The following is a 15,651-nucleotide window of genomic DNA, read 5'->3' as shown; positions in this document are numbered from 1 at the left end:
ACTATGACCCACATAGTCAATGACTGCCACCTCTCCAGATTCAAAGGAGGTCTCGAAACTTGACATCAGGCTCAACCTGACGCTGTTGACTGGCTACGGAAGAAGGGCAAAAGCTACAAGAAGAAGTGCTCATATATGAAGGCAGTCCTCATATGTCCCTCCAAAGGCACCCTTCCAGACACCAGGTTGTAAACACCAAAACGTCACCTGCTTAAGTTTGCAGGTTGTCAAGGACTCAGGCTGCACATGGAAAGAGCAGAGTGGGCAGAACCCCGCTGGACTCAGTGTCTAGTGCTGGACACTCATTAGGGGTGTGGGGGGGCGCGCACCTCAATCTTGAACAGGCTTCTTTCTGCCTGGCCTGAAGCCTCCACACAAAATCCAGCCTGACTGGGCTAGGTCCTTTGACCCCGCCCCCTGAGAAAGACTACATCCCAGACCCCCCGGGATTGGGCCATGCCCAGAGTCGCCACGCCCTGGCCCCACCCACACCGCGCATCACCTAAGTCCCCGCCCACGGGACAGGCCACGCCCACACTGGGCTATATCCTTTCGTAGTTCAGGTCGGTTCTCTCCACCCGCCCTCCCGCATCTGACCCGGAACCGGGCTGTTCCCCTACCCCACTTTCCCCCAGCTCAACAGCCAGGCTCCGTCCCGCAGCCCCTTGGGTCCACTTTGTTCTCGGCATCCCACTCGCCTGTCCGGGGCGGCACTGCCTTCGCGTGTACTCTTTTGGCCGCCGGCGGGGCCCGTAGCGGGGCTGACTCGCGAAGTCAGAGGTCGCGGGGCGGAACTGCGTCGGTTGCCTCCTTCAGGGGCAGCTCGCGGTTCTTCTGGGCGGCATCTCTGGCCTCGCGTCCGGCTCCCGCGTCCCAAACCGCGTCCAGTTTCCTTCGCTTCGCGCACCTGCACCCGCACGCTGCGCTCAGCCGGCCCCTGTTCCGCGAGCATGGCCCTGGGCGCGGGGCCAGAGGACGAGTCGGAGGCCGAGGCGCTGGCCGGGGGCTGCGCGTTCGAGGCGTTCGGGGAGAGCGCGGAGACGCGGGCGCTGCTCGGCAGGCTGCGGACGCTGCGGGGCGACCCCGCCGCCCATGAGGGCGCCCTGGAGCGGTTCCGAGGTGCGCGGGGCCGCCGGCTGCTGGGCCACGCGGGCCGGGGAGCTGCGTCTGCAGCGCGCTGGCGGGGTGAGGGGTGGGATGGTGGTGGCCACTGCCGGATCCCCAGCCTGCCCGCGCCGGGGTCGCCCGCGGACTCTCGCGAGGCCCGGAACCTGCCCCACCCGTTCCCGGGACCCGAGTGACAGGAGGCCCGGGCCGCGCCCCCTCCTGGCGGGGAGGGTGGGTGTGCCGCGGGGCTCTCCCGGGGGCTTAGTTCCTGGGGCCACGATCGCGTAGTAGGAGTTAGGGATCTGTTCCGAGGAATCCTGTGCTTAGACAGTATTTTAGGGTTTTCAGGTCAGTGACACTGCCTTCGAAGAGCCTTTTAACTGAAGTTTACACCTGCTTTTGTCTTTAAAAAAAAAAAGTACTTGTTTTTGCAAGAGCCAGAGCATTCTGTGGCATATACCCTGCTGGTGGTCAAATTCAGGACCTTATGCTTTCAGGTCATCACCGCACCGAGCTGCTCTTTGAATTTTTAAAAAAATGTTATACATATTATTTAAAAAATTTATTTATACCCTTTTGTTGCCCTTGTTGTTTTATTGTTGTAGTTATTATTGTTGATGTCGTTGTTGGATAGGACAGAGGGAAATGGAGAGAGGAGGGGAAACAGAGAGGGGGAGAGAAAGATAGACTCCTGCAGACCTGCTTCACTGCCTGTGAAGCGACTCCCCTGCAGGTGGGGAGCCGGGGGCTCGAACTGGAATTCTTAAGCCGGTCCTTGTGCTTTGCGCCACTTGGGCTTAGCCGACTGTGCTACCGACCGACTCCCATATTTACTTAATGAGAGACACACTAGAATATGCTCAGCTCTGAATTATGGTGGTGTTGGGAATTGAACCTGAGACATGGAGCCTCAGGCATGAAAGTCTTGCAGAACCACTAAACTGCCTCCCCAACCCCTGCTCTTCGATTTTAATGATAACCATCTGGCTTTAGTGGTCCATTTATTACTTAATTGTCTAATGTGGCCCTTGTGGCAAGAGGATGGATTTTGGTTCAGGTGTTCCTGAGTTTGAGCCTCTTTGGCTACTTGCTTGATTGCTGTGTCTTCGGCTGTCACCTGTCTGTGGTGGCACTGGCAGGACCTACTGGAGATGCATGCCACAGGCAGAATGTGGTTGGGCCTGGAGAGCAGTTGCAGGTAGATTCCAGGCTGCTCAGTGTGGGGACTTCACTGTGTGTTTGGCAGAGGGGGACTCAAAGCAGATGGTGGTGGGTGTGTAATGCAGGGGAGAATGTGTCTGGGCTGTTAGCAGGAGAGAGGGAAAGAAGAAGCAAGGAGCTGTTCAGAGGAAGTGAGGGTATAGGACCTGGGAGGAAGGTGTATTGAGGGAGCAGGTTGGCCCCAAGCAGAGCAGGCCCATGGGTGGTGGGGGCCTGTGGTCTTGGGAGATGCAGCTTGGGGACCAGTGTGAGAACACAGGAGGAGGCTCTGAGGGCTCGTGTGCGTGCTTCCTTCAGTGATGCTACTCTCACCTTTTTCTCTCTAGTGATCATGGACAAGTACCAGGAGCAGCCTCATTTGCTGGACCCACATCTGGGTAAGAACAGAGGCGGGATTCTGAGCACTCAGTTATGACCTTCGCACCTGCAGGTGGAAGCCCTTGTTGTGATGGGTGTTGCCCACAGGTTGTGGATAAGCTTTCTGGCTCTTGTTTGTGAGCAGGGCCCTGGGTGGTTAGTTTTCAGATGCTCCTGGCTGTGGGCAGGTGCACCTGAACTATTCTTTCTCTTTCATGTTGCTATTTAAAGAACAGACCATTTCTCCTCCTGTGGGTTTTCTATTGGTCCCCAGACACATTTTGCTGCACAGGACCAAGTGCTCTGCCTGGGCCTGTGAGCCCTCACTGAGGCTGCTCTGGTTCTCTCCCTGATTTGAATTCGAATGGTGTGTGTGTGTGTGTGTGTTTCTTTTCATCACCTCTTTCATACTGGGACCTTTCTCTTTTCTAATGACAAAAGTAACACATGTCCTGGCAGTAAACTTGGGAAGGAGGAAGCAGTGGTAAACTGAAGTTGGACTAGGTGCATGAGCCTGAGTTGTATTCTGTTGCAGTTATATGCTAATCACATCACAACACCTGCTCTGTGTTCTGCGCACTGCATTCTTCACAGGGCTCTGGAGGCTTTAATCCCCATCACTGCTTGAGGTGCTGGGTGAGCTTTGAAAGAATGGGCTGGGGCTGGGCGTGCTTTTTCTTCTGCTTCTAGTAACTGACTAGAAGGTAAGCTTTCCAGACTCACTTGGATAAGTGTGTTTTCATCGTTGGCTGATAGCTTGGTAGGGTAGAGACAGAGCGGTTCCTTTCTCTTCCTGCATCTACTGTGTCAAGTCGGATGGCTGAGCTTTTTCAGGTGCTTTGCTCTCCTTTCCTCCTTTCCCTTTTCTGATCCATGCTGGGCAGTGGACTCAGAGCCCTGTGCATATGTGATATGCTGAGGAGCTTTGTTGGCCCAAATTTCCATTCTTTATTTTTTTGGAGAGAAGGAGAGGCACCAGTGCACCACTCCACCATGCAGCACACTGTCCATGGTGCTCCTGTGTAGTGTCAGTGGTAGGAGCCAGGACCTCACTCTTGAGGAGCGTGTGTGCTTTCACCCCCAGCTCCTGAGGGTTGGGCGCTGCAGAGTTGTCTTCAGTTGTGCCTGGCCAAGTCTGTCAGTCTTACCCTCTCCAGAGTAGCTTTGTCCATAGAACTTTGTGCTGATAGAATGTTCTAGAACTGTGCTAGTGGCATGTAGTTGTTGAGCTCTTGAAATATTAGTATGATTGAGGAACTGAATTTTAAGTGTTATCTGATTGAAATTAGACCAATGTAGCTGTGGCTGTGGTATACCCTAGAAGGAATTGCAGAGAATAGTTAAAAAGTTGACCCAGAGATTTGGAAAGACAGCACAGCCATTGACAACAGCGCCAAGACACTCCACAGTAAAGCATAGGACATCTCAACAGTAAAACAGCAACAGATCACAGTGATGACAACGGAGAAAGAAAGAGACACAGAGCCAAGAGAAAGGACAGTAGCCAACAGAGGTCAGCACTGGGGATAAGAACAGCCCTGGAGATACAGAGTGGCAGAGTCATTAGTCACGAAACCAAGCCCAGGGGCCAGAGGGAGCAGCAACAGCCAGGGAGAGGACATAGGTCAGGCTGCAAGCAGGAGAGAGGTACCCGGGGGCAGTGGCACATCTGCCATGGTTAAGTGCATACATTGCCACGCACAAGGACCAAGGTCCAAGTTCCTGCTCCCCACCTGCAGAGGGTGGGGAGCTTCCCGAGCAGGGGTACACAAGGGGATCCCCCCTCCACTCGGAGCAGACCTGGATGTGCTAGTGGAACAAGAGCCTTCAACATCCTTCCTTCTCTCTCTCTCTCCCTCACCCCCCTTCCACCAGAGTTATTACTGGGACTCAGTGCCAGCACTTTGAATCCAGTGCTCCTGGCCATTTGTTCCTTACTTCCCCTCCCCCTTTATTTTACTTGGTAGGACAGAGAGAAATTGAGAGGGGAGGGGGTGATAGAGAGAAGACACCTGTAGACCTGCTTCACCACTTGTGAAGCCAACCCCCTGCAGGTGGGGAGCCAGGGACTTCAACTGGGATCCTTGCACAGGTCCTTGTGCTTCGCACTATGTATGCTTAACCCGGTGTGCTACCACCTCCACCCACCACTACCCTTACTTTTTAAAACCTGTTATTCCCTGCTGGTGGAGTGAAGCCTGCCACCACATCTGACACCTCACCATTGTCCTTGTGCAGTTCCTCCATCACCCCCAGGGGGCAGTCGCTCACAGTGCTCCTGAGTGAGCAGGTCACTGAGTCACCAGGGAGCAAGGAGCCGCTCCCTGCAGTGGGGGTGAGGCTTAGTGTTCTGAAGCAGGGCCCAGAGCACCTGTGCCACACCCCTGCTGCCTCCCTACACACACTCATGTCTGCATGTCTTCCCCTTCTCACCTTACAAGTCACTCAAGACGGCTTTGCTGTTCTATCTGGTTAAAATCCTGGGGAGTTGGGGGCTTGAACAGGGATCCTTGTGCTGGTCCTTGTGCTTCGCACTGTGTGCTTAATTAACCTGGTGCGTTTCACCCAGCCCCACCATCTGTCCTTTTTTCTTTTTATAAGACATTCTTTTAATATTTATTTCCCTTTTTGTTGTCCTTGTTTTTCATTGTTGTTGTAGTTGTTATTGCTGTTGTTGTTGTTGGATAGGACAGAGAGAAATGGAGAGAGGAGGGGAAGACGGGGGTGGGGGGAGAGAAAGACTCCTGCAGGCCTGCCTCACCGCCTGTGATGCTACTTTCCTACAGGTGGGGAGCCGGGGGCTCGAACTGGGATTCTTCCTCCAGTCTTTGCGCTTTGCGCCACGTGGGCTTAAGCCACTGAGCTACCGCCCAATTCCCCCCTTTTTTCTAAAGCTTTTTTTTTTTATATATACAAAGATTATGTATTTCATATGAGATATTTTCGTGTGTGTGGGAGAAGCCAGAGCACCACTCTGGTAGCTGCTACCCTGGGCGTAGAACTGGGAGCCGAAGACATGCAAATCCTGTGCTCTCCTGGCTGAGCTATTCAATATAAACCAGCTGTACCCAATGTGCCTTTCTTTGATCCATGTCATCTTGGCTTATTATTATTGTCATATTAGTTATTTTGTCCTGTGTTTTGTTTACACCCAACTATGTCTTACTGATAACTAATGCAGATTGATCACACCTCACCCTTAGCTGGTCCCTTTGAAATTCTTTATTTTTAACAAAAATTGGTTTTTTAAAAAATTAAAATTTTTTTAAAAAATATTTATTTTATTTATTTATTCCCTTTTGTTGCCCTTGTTGTTTTATTGTTGTAGTTATTATTGTTGTTGTCGTTGTTGGATAGGACAGAGAGAAATGGAGAGAGGAGGGGAAGACAGAGAAGGGGAGAGAAAGATAGACACCTGCAGACCTGCTTCACCGCCTGTGAAGTGACTCCCCTGCAGGTGGGGAGCCGGGGTTCGAACCGGGATCCTTATGCCGGTCCTTGTGCTTTGCGCCACCTGTGCTTAACCCGCTGTGCTACAGCCCGACTCCCTTAAAAAATATTTTTAAAATATTTATTTATTCCCTTTTGCTGCCCTTGTTTTATTGTTGTAGTAATTGTTATTGATGTCATTGGATGACAGAGAGAAATGGAGAGGGGAGGAGAAGACAGAAAGGGAGAGAGAAATATAGACACCTGCAGACCTGCTTCATAACTTGTGGAGCGACTCCCCTGCAAGTGGGGAGCCTGGGGCTCAAACCCGGATCCTTACTCTGATCCTTGTGCTTTGTGCCACCTGTGCTTAACCCACTGCGTTACCTCCCAACTCCCGTTCATTTTAAACAAAGATTTAGTGGCTAATCTTTTTCTTAGATTTTATTTATTATTAATGAGAATCATAGGAGAAGAGAGAAAGAGCCAGACATTACTCTGGTATATGTGCTGTCAGGACCTCATGCTTGACAGTTTGATGCTACATCCACAGTGCTACCTCCCGGACCACCCGTTTTTTTTTTTTTTTTTTTAATTGGGGAATTAATGGTTAACAGTCGATGGTAAAATACAGTAGTTGCGTAACATTTCTCAGTTTTCCACATAACAATATAACTCCCCCTAGGTCCTCTTTTTTTTTTAAATTTCTTTATTGGGGAATTAATGTTTTACATTCAACAGTAAATACAATAGTTTGTACATGCATAACAATCCCCAGATTCCCATATAACAATACAACCCCCACTAGGTCCTCTGTCATCCTTCTTGGATCTGTATTTTCCCCACCCACCCACCCCAGAGTCTTTTACTTTGGTGCAATACACCAATTCCAGTTCAGGTTCTACTTGTGTTTTCTTTTCTGATCTTGTTTTTCACCTTCTGCCTGAGAGTGATATCATCCCATATTCATCCTTCTGTTTCTAATTTATTTCACTTAACATGAATTTTTCAAGGTCCATCCAAGATCGGCTGAAAACAGTGAAGTCACCATTTTTTTTATAGCTGAGTAATATATATATTATATATATACCACAACTTGCTCAGCCACTCATCTGTTGTTGGACACCTGGGTTGCTTTCAGGTTTTGGCTATTACAAATTGTGCTGCCAAGAACATATGTGTACACAGATCTTTTTGGATGGGTGAGTTGGGTTCCTTAGGATATATCCCCAGGAAAAGAATTGCAGGATCATAGGGTAGGCCCATTTCTAGCCTTCTGAGAGTTCTCCAGACTGTTCTCCACAGAGGTTGGACCAATTTACATTCCCACCAGCAGTGTAGGAGGATTCCTTTGACCCCACACCCTCTCCAGCATTTTCTGATGTATGACATTCTCACAGGAGTGAAGTGGTATCTCATTGTTGTCTTTATTTGCATTTCTCTGACAATTAGAGACTTGGAGTATTTTTTCATGTGTTTTTTTGGCCTTTTGGATCTCTTCTGTGGTGAATATTCTGTCCATGTCCTCCCCCCATTTTTGGATGGGGTTATTTGTTGTCTTGTTGTTGAGTTTGGCAAGCTCTTTATATATATTGGTTATTAAACTCTTGTCTGATGTATGGCATGTAAAGATCTTCTCCCATTCTGTGAGGGGTCTCTTGGTATGGGTAGTGGTTTCTTTTGCTGTGAAGAAGCTTTTTAATTTGATGTAGTCCCATAGGTTTATGCTTGCCTTAGTCTTCTTTGTAATTGGATTCATTTCATTGAAGATGTCTTTAAAATGTATGCGGAAAAGAGTTCTGCCAATATTTTCCTCTAAGTATCTGATAGTTTGTGGTCTAACATCCAAGTCCTTGATCCACCTGGAATTTACCTTTGTATTTGGTGAAATACAGTGGTTCAGTTTCATTCTTCTGCATGTTTCAACCCATTGTTTCCAACACCATTTGTTGAAGAGACTCTGCTTTCCCCATTTAATAATCTGGACCCCTTTGTCAAAGATTAGATGTCCATAGGTGTGGGGGCTCACTTCTGGGCTCTCAATTCTATTCCACCAGTCAGTGTGTCTATTCATGTTCCAGTACCAAGCAGTTTTGATGACAATGGCCCTATAATACAATTTGAGATCTGGGAGTGTGATGCCTCCGGTTCTGTTCTTTTTTCCTCAAGATTGTTTTTGCAATTCTAGGTCTTTTCTGGTTCCAGATAAACATTTGTAGCATTTGTTCTATTCTAAAAAATGTGCTTGGGATCTTGATGTGGATAGCATTAAATTTGTAGATAGCTCTGGGTAGTATATTCATTTTGATGATGTTAATTCTTCCAACCCATGAACATGGAATATCTTTCCACTTCTTTGTGTCTTTTTCAATTTCCTTGAGTAGTGACTCATAATTTTCAGTATACAAGTCTTTCACTTCTTTGGTTAGGTTTACTCCTAGATATTTTATTGTTTTTGTTGCTATAGTAAAAGGAATTGATTTCTGGATTTCAACTTCTTCTTAGTGTTTGCATAGAGGAATGCCACTGACTTTTGAATGTTAATTTTATAGCCTGACACCTTACTGTATTTCCTGATGATTTCTAAAAGCTTCTTGCTGGATTCTTTAGGTTTTTCTATGTATATTATGTCATCTGCAAATAGGGAGAGTTTGACTTCTTCTCTTCCAATCTGTATCCCTTTAATTCCTTGCTCCTGCCTGATTGCTATGGCAAGAACTTCCAACATTATGTTGAATAGTAATGGTGATAGTGGGCAGCCCTGTCTAGTACCTGATCTGAGTGGAAATGCTTCCAGTTTTTCACCATTGAGTATGATATTGGCTGTAGGTTTGCTATATAGACTCCACTATCTTCAGGAATTTTCCATCTATTCCCATTTTTTGTAGTGTTTTGATCATAAAGGGATGTTGAATTTTGTCAAAGGCTTTCTCTACTTCAACTGATATGACCATGTGGTTTTTGGTTTTGCTTTTGTTGATGTGGTGTATCACATTGATTGATTTACGTATATTAAACCAATCTTGCATGCCTGGGATAAACCCCACTTGGTCATGATGAACCATCTTTTTAATATACTGCTGTATCCGGTTGGCTAGAATTTTGTTCAGTATTTTAGCATCTATGTTCATAAGAGATATTGGTCTGTAGTTTTCTTTTTTGGTTGTGTCCCTGTCTGCTTTTGGTATCAGGGTGATGTTGGCTTCATAGAAGCTGGCAGGGAGTACTCCAGTGTCTTCAATCTTTTGGAAGACTTTTAAAAGTAGAGGTATTAGTTCTTCTTTGAAGGTTTTATAGAATTCATTTGTAAAACCATCTGGTCCAGTAATTTTATTTTTGGGAAGACTTTTGATAACTGTTTCAATTTCCTTAGGTGTGATGGGCCTGTTCATGTTATCTGTGTCCTCTTTACTTAGTTTTGAAAGCTGGTAGGTATCTAGGAAATCGTCCATTTCTTCCAGGTTCTCTAGCTTGGTGGCATATAGTTGTTCATAGAAGCCTCGCATGATATGTTGAATTTCTGCGGTGTCTGTTGTGATATCTCCTCTTTCATTTATTATCTGATTTATTTGGGTCTTCTCCCTTTTTTGTTTTGTGAGTCTGGCTAAAGGTTTGTCGATTTTGTTCACTCTTCCAAAGAACCAACATTTACTTTCGTTGATCTTTTTATGGTTTTCTTATTATCCATGTTATTTATTTCTGCCCTAACTTTAGTGATTTCTGTCCTTCTGGTTGCTTTAGGGTTCCTTTGTTCTTCTTCTTCTAGGTCTTTAAGATGTGCAATTAGGCTGTTTATTTGTGGTTTTTCTTGTTTCCTAATGTGTGCTTGTATAGCTATGAACTTCCCTCTCAGTACTGCCTTAGCTGTGTCCTAAACATTTTGATAGCTTGTGTCTTTGTTTTCATTGAACTCTCGAAACATTTTGATATCTTCCTTGATTTCCTCTTTGACCCAGAAGTTAAGAAGTGTACTGTTGAGCTTCCACATTTTGGGACTATTACTAGTCTTATGTTGCTTGTTAAGTGTTAGTTTAATTTCACTGTGATCTGAGAAGATGCTTGGGATGATTTCAATGCTCTGAATTTGCTAATGCTGTCTTTGTGGCCTAACATATGGTCTATCCTTGAGAATGACCCATGTGGATTTGAGTAAAATGTGTATTCCAGTTTCTTGGGATGAATGACTCTGAAAATGTCCAATAGTTCTAGTTTATCTATCTCCTCATTTAGCTCCCTTATGTCTTTATTGATTTTCTGCCTGGATGGTCTGTCAAGTTGAGAGAGTGGGATGTTGAAGTCCCCTACTATGACTGTGTTGCTGTTAATATATTGCAGCTCTTTCAGTAGATGTTTGATGTATTTAGATGGCTTCTCATTGGCTGCAGAGATGTTAATAATTGTTAAGTCCTCTTGATTGGCTGATCGTCTGAGCATTAAGTAGTGTCCAGTCCTATCTTTTTTAATCTTATCTATTTTAAAGTCTGTTGTGTCAGATATGAGAATAGTTGTTCCTGCCCTTTTTTGTGGGCCATTGGCTTGTATGATAGTTTTCCATCCTTTCACTTTAAGTCTGTATTTGTCTTATTGAGTTAGGTGGGTTTCCTGTAGACAGCATATTGTTGGGTTGTATTTTCTGATCCATCTTCCTACTCTGTGTCTTTTAATAGGTGAATTCAGGCCATTGACATTTATTGATATCAAAGATTGAAGATATTTCAACGCCATTCTTGTAGAGTTTTAGAGTATTCTGATATATGCCCTATTTATGGTGGTCTGATTGTTTATAGAAGAATTTCTTTCAGGGCATGCTTGGTGATAGTTGATTCCTTCAACTGTTGCTTGTCTGAGAATGTTTTGATGCCTCCATCTAGTCTGAATGACAGTCTAGCAGGATATAGTATATTTGGTTGAAAGCCTTTCTCATTGAGCACTCAATAGATTTCTTGCCATTCTCTTCTGGCCTGTAGTGTTTGTGTGGAGAAGTATGCTGCTAATCTTATGGGTTTTCCTCTGTAGGTGACTCTTTTTCTCTTGCAGCCTTCAGGATCCTTTCTTTATCCTTATTCCTTTCCATTCTAAATATGATGTGTCTTGGTGTCTTTAGGTCTAGGTTAGTTCTGTTTGGCCCTCTGGGCTTCTTGAATCTTTATGTCTTTGATGTTGTCTAGACTAGATAAGTTTTCAGCTATTATGGCCTGAAGAATGCTTTCTTCCTCTCCCTCTCTTTCTTCCTCTGGTATGCCAATAATGCGTATATTGTTTCTTTTGAAGTCATGCCATAGGTTGTTGGTATGCTTTTAAAAACCCCTTCTGTTTCATTTGGTTTAAATCCCCCCTGCTTAACACTATTCTATTTACATAACCACTTCATTCTATTTACATAACCGCTGTTAACAAGCACCACCCTCCCTCCAGGGCATTGGTGGTTCAGTGATAGAATTCTTGCCTGCTCCGCCCCCTCTCCTTGTCATACCCTGATTTTCACCAGCCACTTTTCTTTCCACCCTCTCTGCGTCGCATCCTGTTCCCACCCTACTGGGCTAGTATATTTATAAGGACAAGATTGTTTTTAGTAGTTTAGTTTTAGCTTAGCTTGGTATAGATTGCGCTGTGTCCTGCATGAATAAAGAGATACTGCGTACAACCCAGCCATGAGTCCCAGCCTTGAGTCCCCAGCCATGAGTACAACCCAGCCATGAGTCATCTGTCTCCCGTCAATGAAGCTCAGCCCGACATATGGCATCTAAACAGGGACTGACATAAGCCCTGAAAGAGAGACCGGCACCGACGTGGGATTTAACCTGCCCATCGCCCAGATAAGTAAACTTGGCTACCCATCCACCATGGGTTGCCTTTCTACTTATGAAGAGGTTTGCCAAAGCCTCTACTGTTTCATTATGAGACAGTTTCTCTGTCTCTGGAACATTTTACTCTGGGCCACACTTCGGTTCCCTGACCGGGAACTTTGGTTTCTTATGACCAAAGAAGAGCTTGGGATATGCACGGAGATTTCCACTGGGACTTTCTGGACTTCTCGCATGTTTCCCATGGAGAAGGACTACTCTAATTTGAGGAGCATTCTCCAGTACCGTGGCAGTCCCCAAGAATGGAGACACGTGGTTAGTTCTACTCTCCTGATTGGATTCTATCTTCAATGGGAAGACATTTTTAAAAATGGGTGCCTGAAACAATCCAGCAGGAACAGTCAGAAGCACCCTAAATGGAATTTCGAGGAGCTTTTTGGACTAGGACGCCCTCCGGGGACTACATGGTGAGATCTTGATAATCTGGTTCAATTTGTGTTTCATAAGAGAATGATTTGAATGACTGAATTTTTGTATGACATTGACTTAAAAAAAAAAAATGCTGGACACAGCCATTTCTAGAGACATCCAGAAACAATCCAAAAAATTGTTTTTCCCTCCTTTGATTTCTTTTTTACGTCTTGCATAAATCTGAAACGTTTAATCCTGAAATGGTTTGAGTTATGGGTGGGGCAGATAGTGCAATGATTATGTTAATTATTCTCATGCCTGAGGCTTCTACCGTGGTTCTTCTGTTTACCTTTCCACATTTTATTGAGTTTAAACTGTTTCAACAACTCTGAAATCATACTAGAAAGGACTTCCAATTATAATGGAGTTATCAATTATAGTAAACTTCTAATCTGCTACAAGTTTTGTTTGACAAGTAAGTGAATTTCAGCTGTCAAGTCTTCACATGAAAAAGCATCTACTCAAATGGAATTCCTGGAAATCCATTTGGATCCTGTCTCTGACATCGCCCACAAGATGGAATGACTACAACACACCCCCGGAAACCAATGATGTGACCTGGCACGACCTGAAGAAACAGATTCACAAACTCCAAAGATCACTCTCTACAGAAAAGCAGAATTCTGGTGGCTGACATTCTCCATTGAGACAGACATGCAGCGTTTCATCCCTTGGCATTTTCTTCTGTGGTCATCTACTTTGGACTGACACCTCCATCGGACTTACTGGTACGCGCTGCTGTGTTTCTCAAAGACTAACTTCAGCCAATTGCCTTGAGACTTTATAGACCATGTGCCCTCGCCTGAAGGCTCTGTCCCCAGAGACAGAAAACTCCCCCTCCTTATTAGGTTATGCCCACAGAGGCATGAAGCACCCCAAGAGGCAAGAGATGCCCACAGAGGCAGGAAACGCCCTTTGAGGCAAGAGATGCCCCCAGTGCATGAAGCGCTCCCAGAGGCAAGAAATGCCCTTTCGCCTGCTAGGCCTTGCCCTTTGAGGCAAGAAACGTTCCCCTTGGCATCACACTGGTTATCGCTGCTCGCCTATTTTGTTTTCCATGTCTTATGCCAGTTCTTTTGAAAACGCCTGTACGATATAGGTTTCTGTTCACCCCACAATCCTGATACTATGGCCATTAGTTAAAAAGAAAGGGGGAATTATTGGTATGCTTTAAAAAACCCCTTCTGTTTCATTTGGTTTAAATCCCCCCTGCTTAACACTATTCTATTTACATAACCACTTCATTCTATTTACATAACCGCTGTTAACAAGCACCACCCTCCCTCCAGGGCATTGGTGGTTCAGTGATAGAATTCTTGCCTGCTCCGCCCCCTCTCCTTGTCATACCCTGATTTTCACCAGTCACTTTTCTTTCCACCCTCTCTGCGTCGCATCCTGTTCCCACCCTACTGGGCTAGTATATTTATAAGGACAAGATTGTTTGTAGTAGTTAGTTTAGCTTAGCTTGGTATAGATTGCGCTGCGTCCTGCATGAATAAAGAGATACTGCATACAACCCAGCCATGAGTCCCGGGTCGTCTGTCTCCCGTCAATGAAGCTCAGCCCGACAATAGGTCTCTGTTGTTGTTTTCAGCATCTCTTAATCTCTTTTTGAGATCTCTTACTTCTTTTTTAGTTGTCTCTAATTCGTCCTTTATCTTGCTAATTCTGTCTTCAGCCTCATTGATTCTATTCTTTGCCATCTACTGTTTTCTGGAGTTCCTCTATTTTGTTGCCCTGTTCTGATACTGTTTTAGCTTCTTCAGCTAGTTGTGTTCTTAGCTCAGCTATTTCAGCTTTCAGCTCTCTAATAACCTTGAGATAGTTAGCGTTTTCTTCCAGAGTCTTATTTGTTGTTCCTGTATTTCTGATTACAATTCTTTCAAACTCTTTACTCACTCCTGTGATTATTTCCTTAGCTAGTGTTTGAATGTCGAACTCGTTATTTTGTGCTTTACCCTTAGGGGGCTTTTAGCTGGACTCTTGTCCTGGTTTGTTTCTCCATTATTTCTTCTTGTTGGTTTAACCATTTTATATATTATGTTATGAGTTCCCTCTCTCAGTACTTTTCAAATTACTGATCACTATTTCCTGGATTGACTTGTGTCTAAGTAAGGTAATTAAAGATTTCACAGTGGTGGAAGTTAACAGTTATTTCTATAGTATTTTAATCTCTGAGTTGGAGCTCAGTGGTTTAAAAGCCTCTTTTTCTTTTTCTTCTCTGTAGGCTATGGGAGCCTGAGGGCTTTTAAACTATAAGTAAGTTTCTTGTCGTAATCACTGACTCCTGACCAAGAGATAAAGCAGGGTGTGGCAGAGATACTCCAGTGGTTATGCAAAGAGACTTTCACAGCCCCACTGCTATGCCACGGAGGTATAGGTCTTCTTCTGAGTTTCCTGGCTAGATCTCTGTCCTCTGGTGTCCCTCCCTGGCGCCGCTCCAGACTCTGAGGGTAGTAGCAGTGGAGACCCAGAGCTGCACTTGGTGAGTCTCCGGGGAGTCCTCTCCTCCCTTCAGTTGTCTCCTTCTTGGTGGAAAAGACTGGAGGTGGTGTCTCAACTGACAAACTGTTGGACTGTTACCAGCCACTTAATCTCTCCCTAGGCTCCTCTCTGTCACCAGCCACACGTGTTTGTACTCACTGGTGACCTGGTAGGTTCCTGTAGTTGTTCCAGTCCTGTCTTGTTTCGGTCCCAGGTGGTCTCTTTTGGTATTCCTAGTTGATCCAGGAGAGGACAGGAGAGGAGAGAAAGAGATCTGCTCCACTAGGTCCTCTTCTGCCATCATGTTTCAGGACCTGAACACTCTACTCTCCCTCACCCCTGAGCCCTTTACTTTGGTGCAATGCACCAAACCTAGTCCAAGTTCTGCTTTTTTATTTTTTATTTATTTTTTAGTATTTATTTCCCCTTTTGTTTCCCTTATTATTATTATTTTTATTGTTGTAGTTATTATTGATGTTGGTTAGGACAGAGATAAATGGAGAGAGGAGGGGAAGACAGAGTGGGGGAGAGAAAGAGAGACACCTGCAGACCTGCTTCACTGCCTATGAAGCGACTCCCCTGCAAGTGGGGAGCCGGGGGCTCAAACTGGGATCCTATGCCGGTCTTTGCACTTTGTGCCACATGCGCTTAACCCGATGCTCTACCGCCCAACTCCCCCAAGTTCCTCTTTGTTTTCTCCCTTCTGTTTTTATTTCTGAACTTCTGTCCATGAGTGGGATCATCCCATATTCATCCTTTTCTTTCAGGATTATCTCAC

The 15,651-nt window shown here is 45.5% G+C and overlaps 1 protein-coding gene across 5 annotated transcripts in view; it reads left to right on the top strand.

The window, feature by feature from the left end:
• The first annotated feature begins 747 nt into the window (after window positions 1-747).
• TBCD (tubulin folding cofactor D) overlaps window positions 748-15,651 on the top strand; it is a 176,579-nt gene continuing 161,675 nt past the window's right edge. For 3 of the 5 annotated variants that reach the window (XM_060171680.1, XM_060171681.1, XM_016188752.2), the window contains exons 1-2: window positions 749-1,119; window positions 2,655-2,705. In XM_060171680.1, coding sequence (XP_060027663.1) covers window positions 951-1,119; window positions 2,655-2,705 — 220 coding nt within the window. In that variant the 5' untranslated portion in view covers window positions 749-950. Of the gene's footprint in view, window positions 1,120-2,654; window positions 2,706-15,651 lie in introns of all 5 variants that reach the window. The other 2 variants (XM_060171682.1, XM_060171679.1) reach the window with 1 other exon arrangement.

Source organism: Erinaceus europaeus, chromosome 14 (assembly GCF_950295315.1).
Source record: "Erinaceus europaeus chromosome 14, mEriEur2.1, whole genome shotgun sequence".
Lineage (NCBI taxonomy): Eukaryota > Metazoa > Chordata > Mammalia > Eulipotyphla > Erinaceidae > Erinaceus > Erinaceus europaeus.
Note: the sequence above shows the minus strand (reverse complement) of the source record. Positions and strands in the feature narration are given on the sequence as shown.